This window comes from Archocentrus centrarchus, chromosome 15 (genome assembly GCF_007364275.1).
Source record: "Archocentrus centrarchus isolate MPI-CPG fArcCen1 chromosome 15, fArcCen1, whole genome shotgun sequence".
Classification (NCBI taxonomy): domain Eukaryota; kingdom Metazoa; phylum Chordata; class Actinopteri; order Cichliformes; family Cichlidae; genus Archocentrus; species Archocentrus centrarchus.
Window position 1 is genome coordinate 25,481,080 of NC_044360.1, and position 19,904 is coordinate 25,500,983.

The window sequence follows — 19,904 nt, forward strand, 5'->3', positions numbered from 1 at the left end:
TAACCCTCCAACTATTTAATAATGCGATTGTCTGTACCGCATGCAATCTTGAGACTGAGACTGCCTCACCGTATAGTGGCCAGTTTACTTTTGTGTATAAAACCAACGGGACTAAGTAAGACTTCTCATAGCAATCATAACTCTATTTGCTAAAAACCTCCTCACACCTCCTCCTCCTCCTGCTCAGATTTTCCAGCCTGTGGTCTGAATCTCATCACCGGCTCCTTTTCAAAACAGCCTCACAAACATCATGATTGATTCAGCCACTATCCTCCAGGATCTCTCAATGCCTGCCCGGGCTGCAGATTAATTTCCTTTTCCTCATCTTAATTTTTACTCATCGCCGCTCCATAAAAAGGCTAAATGTCAAGCATGCCTGACTCCTTCTAGTGACACGTCTATTCCAGCAGATAATTACCATAAGGAAATTGATGCTTTAGTGTGCAGAGGGGAATTTAATTTACTCTGACATCCTCACAGCATAATGCATTCCTAAAGAAAGAGAGTTTTTCACTTTGCAATTGACTTTTTAGATAAATTGGACTATTTAATGTGATTATCGGTCTTGAACGTCTTTGACTTATTAAGGTGTTGAAACCAATTAAGGATTACATGCTGCTCATGCTTCCAAATGTGAAACAGTGAATACTGCTTAAAGATCCATGAAATAAGAACCGTCCGCAGCCTATTGTATGTTAGTTATTACCTGATGATGTTTTGAAGCTTGCTAGATAATGATATTAATTACAACAACACGGCTTGCTTCAGGCTGTGGATTAACCTGAAAGAGCAAAGGGATATGTGTGGTGTGATTTGCAGTCATGGATTACTGTCCATAAATGTAAATTAAATGCTGCAGAATTGTAAGAATCATATAAAACTTTCAAGTTTGTGTGCATTTCCAAACGACCAGTAAGAACTGAACAAGTCGGGCGTTAGAGGGATGATCTGAATACTGATCCCACTTCTGCTGGTGTTTCTCTAAAATTTCGACTGAGTGAAGCTGTTGTGGTGTCACTGAATGGGACAGCATCTCTTATCGCAGGAGATCACAGCCACAATTGGACATCCTTGAGGCCGCTAATAGCGCTGAGTCACATTTTGGGTCCAGCCTTTCCTTTGTGCAACCTCCATCCTGCAGCATGTTCTTACCCATGCATGAAATCGGACCTTACAGAAAGAAAAGCAGCACCAACCGTGAGAGTTTGAGGAAGTCAGCGAGCATTGCTGCAATCCATATTATGGCCGTGAAGACACAGCAGGCCGCATTGCTCCTGCCCAAAGTTCCTCCTTTTGCAACCAACTGTCTGAATGCTGTGCTTCTTAGGAGATAAGAGCAGCCTCCCACGAAAGGTGACTCAGCAATCCAGCCACACGGCCTCTCCTGAGATAAGAGCACTCTTTGGGGCCAGTGGGACACTGGGAAAAACAGCCACAAGGAGAGAGCGTAGTGGAGTATAAACCACTATATATTCTGTAAAACAAAGCATAAATTCATGTGGCTTAATTAGATGTGATCATATATACATGTAGCTAATTAAGCTGGGGTTCAAATTGAAGCATAATTTACATTAATACAAACTCCACCATGAGATAGAAGTGACGGGACATAAGGGACAGGATGGGACATTAAAATGAGTTTTAAAGTCAAAGTTGGTGTGCAACTCATTTTATTTAGAATTTCCATCATTATTGATTCAAATTTTATATTAATTTGAATCAATTTAAAGTCCATATGTGCAGGTGACACTCAGAAATTAGCTCTATTGCTGCGCTAGAGGTTGTCACACAGCCTAACATTATAAAACAAACTGGAAGTCAGCAAACATCTTAGAAGAGGCTGTGTGTGTGTGCGTGCGTGCGCGTTATCACCATACTGTAAGTTGATGCGATAGCTCGAGGATAGCTCATGAATTGTTGCAGGTTTGAATTCAGATGACTGACTTTAATGTGAACGCTGGTAGTAGTGGCAGCATCTGAAACTAACACATCTGAAACATTGGGAGCTGGTGGCCCAGTGTTGGTTTGCAGATTCCTGTGCATGAAACCAGAGGGAAAACCACATTTCAGCACTTTAATGCGTATCTGAATGATGATCTGCTGCAGGACGGGGTGAGGATGCACTCACTGTATGTGCATTTCAAAACAGGAAGTAATAAAGAGTTAAATGTTAAAGATGCAGCTGTTTGCTCGGGTTCAGACATTCCTGATTGCGTGCACTGCATTCGTGCTGTGTGAAGGTAGGACAGGAGGCTGTGACACTAGAGGCAGCATAGAGAGAGGCTAAAGTAAATTGGATGAAACATTAAAGACAGGGGGAAAAAAAGCTCATTATGTGGGAAACACTTGTGTTAATTTCATGGACTGCTTCAGCGTGCCAGAACAGGTGACAGAAGGGGAGCTGTCCAATATGCAAGTGAGGAGTCCCCCCCCCCCAACTCCAACCCCAACCCCAACCCCAATCAGCTTCTTCGGTGTGAATGAAATAAATAAACAATGAATGGTCCACTCTCCTCGCTCGCCTCATCCCATCTCATGCATGGCTGCCAGTAATGGTCTACTGGGTGTCAGCTTTTATTGGCACGGCACAAAGCAAGTGCCAGGGGTTCGGTGGCTCGACTCCCCACTGCAGACTGTGGATAAAAGCAAGCAAAATGCCTCAGCCGAGCTGAGAGACATAGTCATGTTGGGCTGGAACGAGGAAGTGCAGTGGAGAGGGGAGGGACTCAGGGCGCAGCTCCATGGGGCCGCCGCGGCGCTGCGACCTTCTGCACATGGAGCCGGGGAGAGTTGGAAGAACTTCATACTGCAAACTCAAGGAATAGCAGGTAAAGTGACTTCAACAGCAATTTTTAGCTCGGCACTCACCTCAAAGGCTAGGTCAAGACCTCTAAACTGATTTCGATAACAGTGAAATGTTTTAGGAAACATTTGCGCCTGACTGGAAAAGACTTTCCTTACAGTTTCGATGCAGGTGCGCCTCAGCATCAGATCCCGTTTGGTGCGCGTAAATGTCTGCTATAATAGGGCACATAACGGATTAAATAACAAGACTATATTTTTTAAAAATTACATAGATGAAAATATATTTTTACCGCGTTTTCCGTTTCTTTAGGCTACAGCCAGCAATTTAAGGGAAGTAGGGGAAACGTTCCCCATTTTCCTTGTGTCTTTTTTTCTTTTGGGAAATATGGATTCATTATTTTCCAATTACTTAGACTTATATAAAAATACGAATCACATTTTTAAGAGTTCATACTAATCAGCCTCCCGTTTGTTATCATTTTAACCCGTTTAACAGTTTTTACGCTCCGGCCACAGCACCTGTTGCAACAGATGTGCGCACTCTCTAAACTTCAGATAGGGCTCGGTCTTAAAAGTGTCAGAAGTTTAATACAATATTAAAAGGCACTTTAAAAAATAAATAAATCAGGAAATAAAAACTTTGGTGAAGGCACAAAAATGTCCGGGGCCTAAAACTAATGTGAAAATGTTTTACCGCTGCTTAAACAGGAAATCAGTACGCACCGACTCACTCTCTCCAAGTATCTCGAGCTTATATAAATGAATCGCTCCGATAATTTGTCGTCCCGTTAATCTTTGTGTGCACCGGTTCAAAATCGAACCACAGCCTCAGTTAGCTGGTACATACATCTGTGTGAAGGGAAGAAAACAGGCAGGACTGATGAAACTTTACACGCTGCTGACGCTCAAGGCTAAAAGTTGCTCATCAACGCCCAGGCAGAAAACAGTTTCACCGTCGAAGCGAGGGGGAAATGACCGCTTTTTCTTTATTAACACGATAAAAAAAAAAGCCCCAGAAGCTGAGTTTCCCTTTTTTAAAAATTATAACGCCTTTCTAAATGAGTTTAACTATTAATAATTGTGTCTTTAAAGTGGCGTTTGTGTGATGTAAAATACGTTGGCATTCATTTGGTCAAAAACTTTAAGAAAGCATCTTCCTCTGATGTGTTCTGTATATTTTCTTTATTTCAAATATTAACACATTTGAAGTTTACTTTCAAGCAGAAATATAATTCTTTAAATTTAAAGCATTTATCTACGTTAACAATTAATGTAGTAACATAATAAATAAGCTGAAAAAAAAAAAAGCTGAGTTGAGAACTTGTAAATGGAGCTCAGTACCTGAACACAGGACTTTTTCATAGCTCAGTTGGAAAGAGAAGTGCTGAAAGTGCTGCAAATCTCTCTGCAGATACATCATCTTTCTTGTCAGTAGAAACAGAAGTAGGAGGGGGTGTGAAGGGGGGGGGGGGGGTAGAGGAAGACAGACAGTTATTAAAATGATTGTACTGTCTGAATAGCAGAGTAGTGAAGTGTGTCAGATGCAAATGAAGGAAACTTCTCTTCAGCGCACCTTTACTCTCCCATCACCCCCCCCCCCCCCCCCCCCCCCATGATAGACTCCCAGAACACATCTGCTAACACTATCTGCCCACTTCCACCCATACATTTCATGAATTACTGATGAGAATCTCCATGTGCATATGAACAAAGGTGGCCATGCATCGCACTGTGTAAGATCAACTCTTTTCCTAATGATCGATAAGAAAGCGCCCACGGTGTCATTACTTATCACAAAACTCATGGGAGTGATCATTATTAATTCAGATATTTTCATTAATTGTCACTCAGTCTGTTTAGTTAAAAGTGGAAACTTTGAGTGGAGCGTATGAGTAGAAAGAATTAGAAACAGAGCTTTTAATATGAGCCAGCTTTAAGTGTGAGGTAGGTGGATTCATATAGTCATGGCATAGCACTGCTGTTGATATATAGATATAGATATAGATATAGATATAGATATAGATATAGCTAGTGTGAACTTGGGCCTTCAGTTTTATTTTTGATTTTTAATGTTTAAAAGTAGAGCAAGTCAAGTGAAACACTCCAGATATCTTTCTTTTTAATATCCTCTATAATTTCTATATTTCATATTTCCAGTTCATTTTAACTGTGCATTGTGTACCGTAATCTAAACACACACAGACACACACACACACACACACCACTGTGTCAGCTTTCTCCAGGGTATCCAGACTTTGCTGGTGTGGTCCTCAGTATCTGTTAACGGTTTCATGAGTTTCTCATCTCCACCCTGCTCCCTGGTGTAGCTTTGCACCTCGCTACCCCCACCCCACCCCCCGCGACACACCGCCACCGCCATCCACCAAACACACACACACACAAACACACAGGAGGAGGACCGAGAATTCTGTCAACCCACAAGCCTCTTCCTGCCTCTCCTCACTTGACGTACTCCGACCAAAACTGTTCCAGTCCCCCTGCGCTCTGCGTTAGAAGTCTTTTCTGACTCCTATTTCACCGCCTGAAAGATTCCACCTGCCCCCAGTTCGTACACTCATACACTTTAACACTCACACGCCAACGCGCACACACACACACACACACACAAGCAATAATTTCTGTTTGATTTGAGAAGGAGAACAATTAATGAGACTGGCTAGTTGGATGGAAATGTTTTTAGCTGTACACCTGCTTTTATTAAAAAGTTTGACTTTCAGTGCAAGGCTTAACTTTGGGAAAAGGAAAATTCCAGCTTGCACGATCACCTGATTTCATATTTTAAAGTAGAAGTATATAAAACAAAACAGAATTGTCAGCAAGCAGAAGAAAATGAGAGCATGAGTATAGTATTACTGAGTGTTTTGAAAAAATTATTTCCTGAATATTCTACATGCACTTTACTTTCCACATGCCTACGCAAGTGGGTTGTGGCTGAATGTAGGAACTCTCTTTTTTATTTCTGTCAAGCCCCCCCACCAACACATCCGTGTTTCCCGTCGCACCATCTGCCCAGAAAAAAAAAGGGCACATGAGAATCTACCTCCCTCTGCCCCCGACCTGCAAACTCCAGATGCTGAAGAATGGCGCCGCGGAGTCGTCACTCAGCAGAGTAACACGCAACACCCCTGTGTTATGCTGAACAAATCAACTGCACCAGTGACCTATGCCCTCCCCCCGCCCTCTCGTCGCCAGTCGCACTTGCGTCCTGGGCGTCAGCAGGCCTTTCAGCTCCCGACTTGACTCCGCAGAATATTGTGCATTGCGACAGAGCGGCCCTGTCGCTTCCCACTATTTGTTCCAAATGTGTGGAGCCATCTGTCAGTAAAACAGGAAGGCCTAGGTTCCCCTTCTCCCCTGGGTTTGTTTCGCTATTTTTGGGAGCTTCACTTCTCCCTGTGTGGCTGCTTGGACTGGGCAGCGGCCCCACCAAGGGCTTCTTGAAGTGGCGGAGCTGGGGCTGAGGCTGTCGGGCCCATCTGCTGCAGGCTTGAGGGCCATCCATTATTAATGGGGCCACGAGCATTGGTGACTCCTCAGATATTCAGCCCTGGCCGGAGGAGCACTTCTGGACTCGACTGCCTCGTCTTGCTAAAAAAAAATAAATAAATAAAGAGAAGTTCTCTGTCCTTCTGCCTGCTTTTCTGTCTCTTTTCTTTTTCAGCACCTTCCTGTAGCATTTGCTCTTCTGACTTTTTGCCCTTTCGTAGCCATCTACTTCTCTGCCTCCGTACCATGCAGCCTTTCTCTCATCTCCTTCTTCTCTCTTTTTTGCTCCCTCTCTTTGTTTCTGATTGTGGCTTGCATGTGTCTGCACTCAGGCCGCGGGCTCAGCGATGCATGCTCAGTAAATTAGAGAGAACACGAGCGCCGATCAGCTGGGCACGGCAAACACCCGCATCCCGGGTGACCTGGGGGCCAGTTAATTTTCTGCTTAATTTTGCGGCAGTCAGTTTGCATTTTGGGATGATTATGTGGCAGGAAATTAACAATAAATAACAAATGTGGTCTGAAAGCCTATTCCTGGCAACCCCGCGCCACCAGCAGGCCCCATCAACCGGGGCCGAGCTGCTCTCCATGCTCAGTCTTTCTGTCAGACTTGTAATGAAAATGTCTGTAATTCTTTGTAATGTAATGTGAGGGAGAGTGGTGTATCTGCGGCTGTGACAAGAGTGATCTCGGTGGGGTTATGGAGTCACACCGAGAAGTACACCCTTTACTCCACTCTAGCTTTTTATAATGTTGTTTCCTGTGCCTGCACTTGATTAAACTTACATCTCGATCTCTCTCCCATTAGAGTACTTGCACCGCATGGAGACAGAGGAGGCCCAGGAAATAGCCCAGATGCCAGGTAAAAGCTTACCTACTGCATGATTGAGCCCTAGAATGCACAAAATAGATACAATAGGCCCACAAACAGGCTCTTACAGGATGGAGAGGTAATTTTGCTACCCCCGAATGAGTCATGCGTGGTGAGTGATGGGTGTTTGCTGGTGTGTGTCTCTCCCCAGACAGGGACAGTCCCCCTGCCAATGAAGCGTCCGAGGAGGCAGAGGAGCCCATGGCTGTCCCCGAAGACCTGTCAGCCGGCTCCACCCAGCAGCAGAACAACCGAGGGGACAAAGGTAACTTCTCATCAAACGCACCCAGATCGTCACAGCTGCCTGTGTGAATTAAAAGTAAAGCAAAAATCAGTGTGTGATAGCTACACTATGTTGAATACATCCCACGAAGCAGCAATCAAAATGAGCCTAAACGACTGCAGTGCCTTTCCCAACAGTGTTCTGATGTATTCATTCCCAGAGCATCCAAATCAGAGTAAAACACTTAAGTGAGAGCAATGTGAGGATCAAAAGTGTAACATATATATTAAAAAAACATAAAATTAATCAAATGCACATCCAGTGGGAGATATTTGCTATCCCTTGGAAAAATTCATTTAAAGCTGCAAAGAGACACATTTAGGTCATTGGCAGGAAAGGTTAAAAAAAAAATCCTTTTGATCCATGGCATGTCATTAATAAGCTGAATCTTAAGGAATAGCTAATGTGGCCTTGATTTGAGTTTGCAAACAGCGAGCCAGGGAATATCATGGTGAAAATAAGGATGAAGAATGTGAGGGGGGACTCACATCAGTGGCATATATTTATCTCAAGTCTCCTAACATGGGTGGCTTGTGAAACAGGAAATGTTCAGTGGCCATTAAAGGCTGATCAGTTTTATATGACAGCAAGATAATCGGACATAGCATTCACCTTTAATAGGACGAATAGTATAGTTGTTATCTTTCTTTGTGAATGTCACAGTGTGTTGTGTTCACTGAATGTCAAAAATTATTAGCTGTTTTCATCTATTGAATGAATCATTTGGAATCTTTATATACTACACATGAGAGATGGACGTGAAAAACACAAAAGCGGTGCAATAATTGAAGGTTTTTTTGTTTTCATCGTGAAAAGAAGAAGAAAAATGGAATGGCTCAAATTCGGCCATCTTATCAGTGTTTTTCCACTCATCCAGATAACGGCAAAGATTAGCAGCGCACAGTCAAAAATAAGATGTGAGAGGAAACTGAAATAGGATGTGTAAGAGTTTCCTAAGAAGAACTTGCCATCAGACAGTTTCAACACTCTTGGAGATAAAGAGTTCAGGAACGGGGCCAAGCTCGGAGAGCGCATCACTGCACCACAGAGGTCACACACCTGCACACACGTGCTTACTCACAAAGGCTCTCTCTTTCCTACTTTTGAGCTGTCAGGTGCTGAACTCAACTCAGGCAGGAATCTCTTGAGTCTAAACAATCAACACGCGTTGGGCCGAGTAACGGAGGGTGTGTGGAGCCACGCTTTACATAACACATGCACATCTTAGCCAACCGAAGGAAATGGGAAATAGTCGGCAAGAGTATTATCTAAATGTTTGACTTTCATTGGCAGCCTGTAAAGAAGGTAAAGAGGGCGCAGCTGGATGTATGACTTTATGTTCTGTGTGCGAGTTTCTTTTTATTCCTTTGCACGAGTGTGTGTCTATATAAGGGACAGAAAGAAAGAAGGGAAGTGCAAGTATCTGGTACATCTATGCATCACTGCCTCTGTGATAAGAGCCCAAATGAGTTAAAATTAACACCCAGGATCATGTGTTGCTCAGTTCTCTTTAGTGAAAAAAAGAGACAAAAAAAGGGGGGACCATATGTGGGACATGGGACCTCAAAGTATCGAAAGCTCAAAACCTCGAAACCCAGGTTGTTTCCTGTTGCAAGTAAGTCTTTATAGCCTGGGAACGTCACTGTTGGTGCATATTCACAGTAGTAAGAGCTACACATATATGACTACATGCATGAGGGAGGTTTATATGGCAAGTGAAGCCAATTTCACCATCTAGAGTTTTCTGGGAAAAAACGTTTTTTTACTGCTTTGCATCTCTTACACTGAAAATAAGCAGAGATACACGTTTGGTTAAAGTCACAAGACTGTAAGATGACCTTCACAACATCCCAGTGAAATGATTTCGCTTTCATTTTCAGTGATTCAGATAGGTCCTTGGCTATGTCAGAGACATGAGACTGAGAGGGAGACTGAGCTGTCTAGTTCCCGAAAGCATGGAGGCGAGTTTTAAAAAAAAAAAAAAAAAAAAAAACACTGTGAGGGCAAAAAGCGGCCTGTTTTTGGTGTTCCTGCAAGTTGTGTTGAGTGTGTCGCTGGCGTGGTTTAACACTTGTGGTTCCACTACTTTGCACACAGGGTTATTTTCAGGCAGTGAGAGCAGCATAAGTCAGTAACAGGAACCTCCAGTGGTTCCTTGTGTTTCCACGCTGCAGAGCACTATGCTGCGTTGCTTCCTACCCGCTATTCATCCTTGTCAATATAGCTAGTTTATTTCTTCTTTTTATGCCTTTCTAAAGCTCTAGCATTTTACTTGTTGATTATTTTTCCACTCACTGCTCCAGGATGTGCTGTTCCTTTGTAGTCTGAGGATTAGCTCCGTATCAGGTTATAACCATTTTATTGAGACTTGTTTTGTTTGTCTACTGTGATCTGACACTTGGTTCCCAAAATGAGTAAATCAGGATGTGTGATGCTCATGACAAACATGATATAAAGCAAAAGCTTTCTTCCTATTCCCAATTTAGTCACAACTTCCCCATATCCATGAGAAGTGGGTGGCAGCCCAGCATTCATGGTTCCCTTCTGCTCCAGCTGGCTGAGAATCTGAAAGCCTCGCTGGTGTATTAGATTATAATAGATAAACCTAATTTTTTTTTTTCCCCCTGCTTTGTTTCAACCATTTCCTGAAATTGTACACCTGCATCAGTGTTAAAACGAGTTCTACTTGGATCAGTTCTGTTTTTTTGAGTAGAGAATTCTTTCAGAAGCCATTGTGTACATAATTTATGCAATTTTACAATGTCCATCGATATTTCAGAACAATCATAATTATCCATAACACTGTGGCAGTTGGAGGCTTTTGCGGCTAAAACCATCAATTCAATTAGGAGGGTTGAAGTGGTGCAGCCACTTATGGAGTTTTGCTTTCGAGTTCTGTGATATGCAAATACAAATTCATTGCTTACAATGAAAAAAAAAATCCCTCAGCTAAGTTGCACTGACACATAGTCATTTAAATATTTTACCTGAATGAGGAAAAAAAACTCGGTGGTTAAAGTGAGAACCTTATAGACCTACGTTTTTTTTTTTTTTTTAACAAATGTAATTTAAAGTCTCCAAAAAAGATGACTGTGGCTACACACATCCTGTGATTTTCTTTCCTAGCTGTAAAGGTAGTAGAACGTGAGCGAACTGACTACCAGCACAACTATAACCAAAAAAAATTACTGGATTACTGCATTCGTATTTGTGATCATGGATAGATTAGCAAAAATAGAATAATTAGAAACTCATAAATGGCAGTTTAGGTTATTTTGAATAACCTAAACACAACTTGCTGAGGGTGAACATAAAGGCACAGTTAGCTTAAGGCAGCAGAATCAGTATTAGAAAAGGCAGTGTTTGCTAAAACCAACAGATGAATGGTCATAGATATAAGTCATAAGTTGCTCAATTAGTTAACTAACAGTAATAGACAAGTTATAGAAATATATAATGTTAGCCAAAAGTAACAGATAAATGATTAAAATTGTTAGCTAAAATTAACTAACATTAAAATCACCAGCTAATTGTAGTAGTTAACAGTTAAACCAATAAATCTGATCAATTAGTTTGTTAAAACTCACAAATAAATGGTTCCAGTAGATAAAGTCTGACCAGACTAAAGGGTAAATGCTTAGCTAATAATAGCTAATAGCTAATAAAGGTAGGCTAGTGAAACAAAGGCAATCTTTATTTTAGCTGATCTGATGTGGAATAGTTGATTTATAAATACGTAATGAGACAGTGAAAAGTAACAGATAAATGGTTCAAATAGGTAATTTAAGTTAAAGTTGATTGATCAAATTAAGGGTGAAACAGATTTTATAGTTTTCCTTTAAGGCATAAAGCGTGTAAAAATGGTTAAAATAAATGCTTTTAAACACCCTCTTAAATTCTGCCTATTAAAGTCTGTAAAACCAGAGAGCTCATAAGTGAAACTAAAAACATAATGACAGACTTTTGTGTTAATTCCCATTTACACGCATGCTCATTCTACTTGGTTTTGTAACGTAGGTGATGGCCAGTTTAGCACCCTAACCACACTTTTCTTTCCTTTCCTTTCCTTTCCTTGCATGGTTGGTGTATCTTTTATCTTATCTCCCCAGCAAAACACAAGTCTGTCCAATAAACTCAGCACTTGAACAGATTAGATTATTTGTCACGCAACATAAAAAAAAAAAGAAAGAAAGAAAAAAGTTGTGGAGATGGAGCGTCAGATAATGACAAAAGTGATGATCACCAACATCTTGTGATCCTACACAGTTCTCATATTTCGCTCTTCCCTCCGTGGAAAACATACATTAGGGGATTTATGGCCCTCAGTGATTCTCAGTGAAAACAACACTCCTGCATTAGAAAGAAAAAAAACAAAAAACTGTTTCAGTTACAGGCTGTTTTACAATTCCTTTCCCATGCTTCCCTTTCTGTCACTTCTCCATAATTCTTGGTATTTCAGTTAGACAGGCCCTCTTTGTGAAGGTTCCCCTTTTCCATGGATTCCTATATTTCATGATTTCCACTTCTTCCTCTTCAGTTGTACAAACAGAGGTAGAGGCATGGGGAAATCAGGCTGTCACCGTGACATGCAAACCACAGGTTGGTAGCTGCGGGACTTGCATGATCTGTTAGTTCTCTTAAATGTTTCTTAAGTTCTCTGGTGGGGAAAATTAAAGGGCTGAGAGTTAATCGCACCGGACACTTTAATTTCCCTTTGGAACACCGGGCATCTAATACACACTTTTTTTAAGAGGATTTCCACAGATAAGATAAGAGCAGGCGCTGATGAGTCGGGCAACATTTTCTTTCTGCACTTTAAAAGATAGAAATGTATACAATTGCTTGAAGACCTTTGCAAAAATTAATAAGAGCGTGAAAAGGCCACATGCCTGTATATCTGTGTTTTTCGTTCTGTTGCTATGATAGATACCGCGCTCGTCCCTAGTTTCGCACTGCTTCCTGTGTCTCTGTTTCCTGTTTATCTTGCTGTCATTTGCTTCACCAAAGTGTGATGGTGTGAGATGATCGGCATGTTTCATCATCTCATCACCGATATCCTCAAACAGTAGAACATGCTGTCTACCTGTGTATCCTCATGAAGAACGCTGCCTTTAAATGTGTAGGCTGAGCTCGTTTTTTTTCAGGGTGAATTCAGAAAAAAGGCCTGAAATAGGAGGGAAAGTTTCTTAAAGGCTGATGCAGCATCCCTCTTGACAAGAAAACGTGCACTAAAGGAAGTTGCCATTACAAAGCTGCTGATGCCCTAGTTAGGGCAGTTGCAGTTTCTGTGTTACAGTTGAAAGTGTTTATTCCAACAGGAGTGACAGAGAATGTGCAGAGCTCCACTGAAAACAATATATGAATAAATCCATATAAAGCCAGGCCATGTAAGTTCAGTTTAATAACTGCAAATCAGAAGAAACAAAAAAGCAAGCAGTCCAAAAAAATAAGAAAAGGAAGCCATGACTCAACAAGATTTTTTTTTTAAATGATCAATTCCAAAAGATTTTTTTAAAAAGTATGAATTCATCATTGAGAATATTCAAATAGGCTAACACAATGTCAGGATAAACAGCTCTATCTGTTCTCATGCCTCAGTATCAATATCACACTGATAAATTGCCCATCTTTAGTATTTAACATCATGAAAGAAAAATGCTCGTATTCTAAACCGTGGCCCCCCCTTGCCCTCTTTTCCAGCCTGTAACATTAAAGTTGAGGCTCGCAGTGATGAGGAGAATGGGCTGGCCTGTGACATGAACGGTGTGGAGGAGGAGGAGTGCGCGGAAGACTTGCGCGTGATCGATGCCTCTGGGGCCAAGGTGAACGGCTCACAGCCGAGCCCCGAAGCCAAGGCCTTCTCCTCGGCCGGCGGTATCCGGCTGCCCAACGGGAAGCTCAAGTGCGATATCTGTGGGATAGTTTGCATTGGCCCCAATGTGTTGATGGTGCACAAGCGAAGCCACACTGGTAAGCCGTCTGCAACACTTCTTGCCCTTCCTTTGCACCCATGTTCACTATTAGTATTAGAAGATGGATTAGGGGTAGGGAGGTGGGTGCTGTGGCTCCTCCACCTGTTTAACTGAACATAAATTTTTACACAAGAAATGTCACTATGCACATACTGTAGCTTTGTGTCTTTGAATACACACAAACATTAGTGATAGACTCTCAGAAATGAACTTCTTTTGCAGTCCTCCTCACACTCACTTGTAGCATGCTTGCATCTGGCTGTATGCATGCAGAGCCTAATATCGCGCGTGAAATAGACTTTTAGGATTAGCATTCATTATTGTTTATCAGAAAGTCTCTGAATTGCCACGTGTCAAGCAATAGTAACTGATCAGGTTATTATGTGATAAAGTAGCAGAGACAAACTCGGTCCAAAGAAAACATACCCTCAGTTGAGAAACAGGATATCTGCAGCAATTAAATGGGATCTCTGCAAAGTGACAATTATCTGGCTATTAAAAGTTTTTCAAAATTCAAAATTGATATTCTATTGTAATGGAGCCAAACCAGTGGTGGGGAACATTTGTGAAAAAGGCACTTAACTGTCAAGCTTTAGAAACTAATGAAACTCAAAATGGAAGAAAGGAACAGTAGACTAATGTAAATGCAAAAGAAAGTACAATAAAAGATATAATGAAGTGCCTCCTATTTAAATAGAAAATATTCTGTGGTGAGTCTTTGCTCCTGAAATGCATTTTTAATGAATTTCCCTTTTTATATATTTTTGCTGCTTCACTGGTGACTCTTATTTTATGGGGGGCCTTTGAAAAAAAAAGAAAAAAAAAAAGCCATATTAAAACGTTCTCACAGAATGCCACAACACTCGGAGAGGATGGATATTGGTTTATTCCAGAAGCGCTGATCAGGAAGACTGGCTCTCAACACAAAGTGTTTCCTTCGCTTTATTCAAATGAGGCTGAATTTGCATTGTGATGTGCCGCTCTTATTTTAGAGACGAAGAAGAGGAAAAAATGAGATTTTCAGATCAAATTGACCTAGGCAATGGTGCATTACGGAACTGGCAGGCTGAGTCTGAAAGGCTCTTGTTCGATCAGAGCGCCAGAAGTCGGTGGGGCAGGGGGAGCATGGAGAGATGGAGTGTCACTCTGCTGTGAAACCCTCCCACAAGCTGCTGGATCGCTCTCTGCCCCAGAGACGCTCCATCATCCAGCTTGTTCTGGAGCTCGGCGTGCTTGTAGAGCAGCGACCCGCGCGTTCCCGCAGCTTTTCCATCCGCACAGAAAAGACGAAGACTTTTATCGTTGTCAGAGGAGGGATTGAACGTAGTCACATTAATGCACTCAAAGAAAACCTTAAAAATGAAAAGAAAAACTGCCATAAAAAACATAAAATTAGCTGCCAATAAAACATATGTTATTCTTTTCTTCTGCTCTTTCTAGTTTCTGTTCTTTCCTTGTGTGTTTTATGTGCCTCTTTGCAGTGATGTGTGTCCGCTGTTTCTGTTCTTGTCTTCAGGAGAACGTCCATTCCAGTGCAGCCAGTGCGGTGCCTCCTTCACTCAGAAGGGCAACCTGCTGCGTCACATCAAGCTCCACTCGGGGGAGAAGCCCTTCAAGTGTCACCTGTGTAGCTATGCCTGTCGCAGAAGGGATGCCCTCACCGGCCATCTACGCACACACTCAGGTGAGCATGCAAAGGTCACCCGCCCTGAAGGCTTCTTCACTCATGGTGGAAGATTTTATGAAAGGCACAGCCACTTCTCACACACAGTGTGAGCTCAGGGCTGTGTAAAGGGAAGTTGACAGGGTGTAGATATGGTGTCACTTTTTTTTTGGCAAATGCTTTGCAGAAGTACATGTTAGTGTAATCTGGGTGTAAACAGAATTCTCCCGCTGACTAATTCACGAGAAAAATGAAGGGATAACCTTCACGATTGTGTCATTTTTTAAACTTGAATGTGATTGCACACTTACGTGTATTAAGAAGAAATAAGTGACAAAGATTAAAGCATCAGGATGTGCGTGATGGATTGTTTCTCACACACTTTTGCAAGTCTCCAGAAGCTGATAGATTGAGCTGAGTTTGATCACATTCAGGCTGCCTGGAGAGGAGTACCTTGGGATAACTATGTCTATAACATGAATACTGTTATTATACTAATGTCACTGCTAATATGTAATAGGAAAATAGTTGGTTTTGGAAACTAGTTTTTTGGCACTAAGCTTATTGGTTCCATATTAATCTATAAACATAGAATAAAATTATATTTAAAATTAGGCAAATTATTTTCCTGAAAAAGCTGGCCACTCCTATTTTTAGCAAGCAGAAATAAACAGTGCTCCTATGGAACTATTTTCACCTGTGGACTCACACTGATGAGTATTCATGAACCGAGGATTACGTTTTGTTATTTTCTATGATACAACAATGGTGCTCAGCAGCTCAGAGGCGTGAGATGTGAGTCCTCGTAGTGCCCCCGCCTCCCGCTCAAACCTCTCGCCGAACATCTGAAGAATTTTGTGTTTTTCATATTTGAGATTTTATATTTCAGCATTTTTCTGCTTAGGTTGGATTTAAATTAAGTTTTTTTTTTTTTCCATCAATATCTTATTGTTTTATTTTGTTAGTGAAAGATAAAAGAAGCTACCTTTCATAATTAGGTTTCAGTTTGTACTGTTAGCTCTACTCTAAATTCCCCATAAATACAGAGGATGTGAGCTCAGCTGTATCTACAGCCATGCTCATACCATCCCAAGACATAAAAGTCTAAATGTGAAGTTCTTGCAGATGGTCTTCCTGAAATCACGTCCTTGTTTTTTTGTTTTGTTTATTTTTTTGTCAATTATGTTTTTGTAGATGGTGGTCTTTTCATCAGCCCTCGTCTCCTACTTTTTCTGATCAAAATAGAAAAGTAACATCTGTGTTCTTTCAAGAAGCAACCGAATAACCATTTAACCCATTTTATATCAGACTTTACATAAAATATTGCACCGCTCTGCTTTCTTTGATGTAACTGTATTGTTTTTTTTTGTGTGTGTGTGTGTGTGTGTTTTTTTTTTTTTTTTTGGCAGTTGGAAAACCCCACAAGTGTGCTTACTGTGGGCGGAGTTACAAGCAGCGCAGCTCTCTAGAAGAGCACAAAGAGAGGTGTCACAACTACCTCCAGTGCATGGGACTGCAAAACAGCATCTATACAGGTTGGTGCCTCATGAGGCACGCACTTAACTTTCACCCAAATCTAATGACCTACTTTATTCTGAGCACGGGATGCAGTAAAACAGCACAGAACAGCAATGTATCGCAGTCACTATCTTTGTTACTAAAAACAAGACAGGTTCAATTTCCATTTAAATGTAGGTTCATGTAGATGTCCGTGCTAATTCAGTCAGTTTCTTTGCCCACTATAAGTTCAGACACCTCGTACACAGTGTTCTGTAAAGCTCTATATTAAAGCCCAGAAACAGAATATCATGAGCAAATGTTACATTTATAAACCAAGTGCTTCACATATGTCAGAATAGTCCGCTCTGTGCTCTGTGAGAAAATGACCATCAGGCATGTGTTAGGAGGACAAACTCCAGTTACTTTGACGCTAAAATCTACTTCTCTGTCTTGCTTTCCAGTAGTAAAGGAAGAAAGCAACCAGAATGAGCAGAGGGAAGACTTGAGCCAGACGGGATCTGACAGAGCCTTGGTGCTAGACAGACTAGCTAATAATGTAGCTAAACGTAAGAGCACTATGCCACAGAAGTTTGTGGGTAAGGGCTAAAATCTGCTTCTTTTGTGTGAATACATTATCGCTGCTTATTGCTGAGAAAAAAAAAGAAAAAAAAGAAGTGTAACTGTGATAATTTGTGTTTATTAGGTTTGCATTTTCTCTGCAAACCTGGCTCTGCACAATACGTGCAGTGCAAGACTGTACCTGTTATTTGTTTAATTGCTACTGGAAAAAAACTACAATTTAAGTATTTACTGAGTGTTTGAGTCTGCATAAATATGGTGCATTTAGGTGATTCATATCCACAAAAAAGATGGAGAAAAATAGAACATCAAGAGGTCTTCTGATTGAAGTGAGTCCAGATTCAGCTAGAGAGACTCGGTATCAAGATAGCGAGACGATAGGATGTAGGTGAAAGTGTGTCAGTGAAGTTCGACCCTCACGTTGCTCTTCTCTTTCTCTTTCTCTTTCTCTTCAGGAGACAAACGTCTGTCAGACCTCTCTTATGATGGAGGAGCAGGCGAGCTGATCCAGCCCCACGTCATTGACCAGGCCATCAACAGTGCCATCAGCTACCTAGGGGCCGAGGCGCTCCGGCCTCTGGTTCAGACCTCCCCGGCCTCCTCTTCGGATGTGGGTCTCAGCTCCATGTACACCCTCCACAAGCCGGCGACGGAGGCCCACGCGGGGTCGGGCTTGTCAGCCAAAGACAGTGCAGCTGAGAACCTGCTGCTGCTCTCCAACTCCAAGTCCGCCTCCAGCGAGAAGGACGGCTCGCCCAGCCACAGCGGCCAGGACTCCACGGACACCGAGAGCAACAACGAGGATCGCCCAGGCGGAGCAGCTCCCGGTCTCATCTACCTGACCAACCACATCACCCAGGGGGTGAGGAACGGCGTGCTGCCCCTGGTGAAGGAGGAGCAGCAGAGGCAGTTCGACGCCATCCGGGCCGGCATGGAGATGGCCTCCGAGGGCTTCAAAGTAGTGACAGCAGATGGGGAGCAGGTGAGGGCGTACCGGTGCGAACACTGCCGCGTCCTCTTCCTGGACCACGTCATGTACACCATTCACATGGGCTGCCACGGCTTCAGAGACCCCTTCGAGTGCAACCTCTGCGGTCACCGGAGTCAAGATCGATACGAGTTCTCCTCTCACATAACGCGAGGAGAGCATCGCTACTGAGCCGCTTCGACCAGAGAACACACACACACACACACACACTTTCACAGGATGGAAAACACGGCACACACTCACTCACAGACAAGCACATGCAATAAATTAATATAAATACTTAATGTAAAATACACTGTTAATGTTTGTGTGTTTTTTTTAAATAAGGAATGCATGTTTGTTGACACACAAATAAATGTGTCCAACTATAAAAAACATTTATTTCCATTTCTGATACAACCCATCAGTTTTTTTTACGTAAATAAAACATACAATTACTGTTCTCCATTCCTCACAGTTTCTACATCACCTGTGTATGTAAATGTATAAACGTCTCCATTCAGGTCTTTTCTTTTTAAAGAATTAAAATAATAGGAGTTACGTCCTTACTTTTACACCTCTCTGTACTGAATGCCAGAAAAATGTCGATCCTTTCTGCAGCTGTTTCCAGTGCAGGCAAACCCATTGTACCATAAATACAATCAGTAGCAAAACAATCAGTGTAGATAAACCCACAGTTCCTCGTAAGGTTTTAACCTGCTCTTGTGTTTGTAATAACTTTCACATTATTTATATAACATTTACATGCCTGTCTGTTTTTTGTATTTATTACAGTGATCGATGTTTGTCTCTTAGAGTAGTCGAAGCTGCATCTTTTTTCTGTTCAGCTGTACTAAATGTGTACGACGTGATCTGATCCATGACTGCTGCTGGAAGCTATTTTTAGTGTTATCAGAGGAAAATGTTACCATGGACTTTCTGTTTTATACCTGATGGCTAAGAATTGTTTGACCTATGAGATGAGAAAGAAGTTGACCTTAGTTGAAGGGAGCTTAATGCTTGCAAAATATCAATAAAGGATATTTTATATATGCAAATAAGTGTGGGGGGAGTGTTTTCTGTTTTTTTAAGGACCTTTTTTTAAGCAGACCTCACGTGTCAAAGAAAATGCCAAAGAAATGTGGACGTGTCCACATGAAAATGTACCTCAAATTAGGGTCTGGCTCGGGAAATGTTTCTCAGAGTTAGGCTCCCTCCGATTCCTTCCCATATTTTACTCTCTTCACGCGCTCCTCAAACTCTGTGAAATAATTAAGTTTACATGTCATTCATGCTGCTCAGTTCTACCTGTCAAAGAAAAGGGCAACAAACAGTGAATGACTGGCATTTGTGCAAAATAAATGAACAGGCTGTGAGAAAATTAAGAGTGAGGGAAGAGTAAATAAACACACCTATACACACTGTACAAATAAAACCATGTGTGTGTGTTTTTTTTTTTTGTTTGGCAGAAAAAGGAAAGCAAATACTAATTCAATTAAAATTTAGTTTTGCCATATTATCTAAAAATTACCAAGAGGCAATACAAGAATGAAACATCACAGGGGATTTGTGTTTGAGTGCTGGTAGCATGGACATAAAAAAAAAGGTGTGCATCAGTGGAGAGAGTCTCCATATGCACACACATGCACAAACAGATAAAAGCATGTCGGCATGTGCCGCCGCGCGTCCTGGACCTGAAGAGTCTGGATGGTCCTCTGAGGAGCGGCAGCAGTGGAGAGCTGGGACAGAGAGGATCA

At 41.8% G+C, this 19,904-nt stretch overlaps 1 protein-coding gene across 6 annotated transcripts; it reads left to right on the forward strand.

Moving 5' to 3' along the window:
• The first annotated feature begins 2,539 nt into the window (after positions 1–2,539).
• ikzf1 (IKAROS family zinc finger 1 (Ikaros)) lies at positions 2,540–18,475 on the forward strand. Of its 6 annotated transcripts, none has more exons than XM_030748680.1 (8): positions 2,650–2,828; positions 7,121–7,174; positions 7,335–7,448; positions 13,167–13,436; positions 14,955–15,122; positions 16,511–16,636; positions 17,063–17,197; positions 17,636–18,475. In XM_030748680.1, exons 1-8 carry the CDS (start codon positions 2,684–2,686, stop codon positions 18,337–18,339), a joined length of 1,716 nt encoding a protein of 571 aa, XP_030604540.1. In that variant the 5' UTR covers positions 2,650–2,683; the 3' UTR covers positions 18,340–18,475. The 6 variants fall into 6 exon arrangements, with proteins under 6 accessions (XP_030604546.1, XP_030604540.1, XP_030604541.1 ...); XM_030748681.1 differs by having other exon boundaries at positions 17,066–17,197; XM_030748683.1 differs by lacking the exon at positions 17,063–17,197 and having other exon boundaries at positions 2,652–2,828.
• The last annotated feature ends 1,429 nt before the right edge of the window (positions 18,476–19,904 follow it).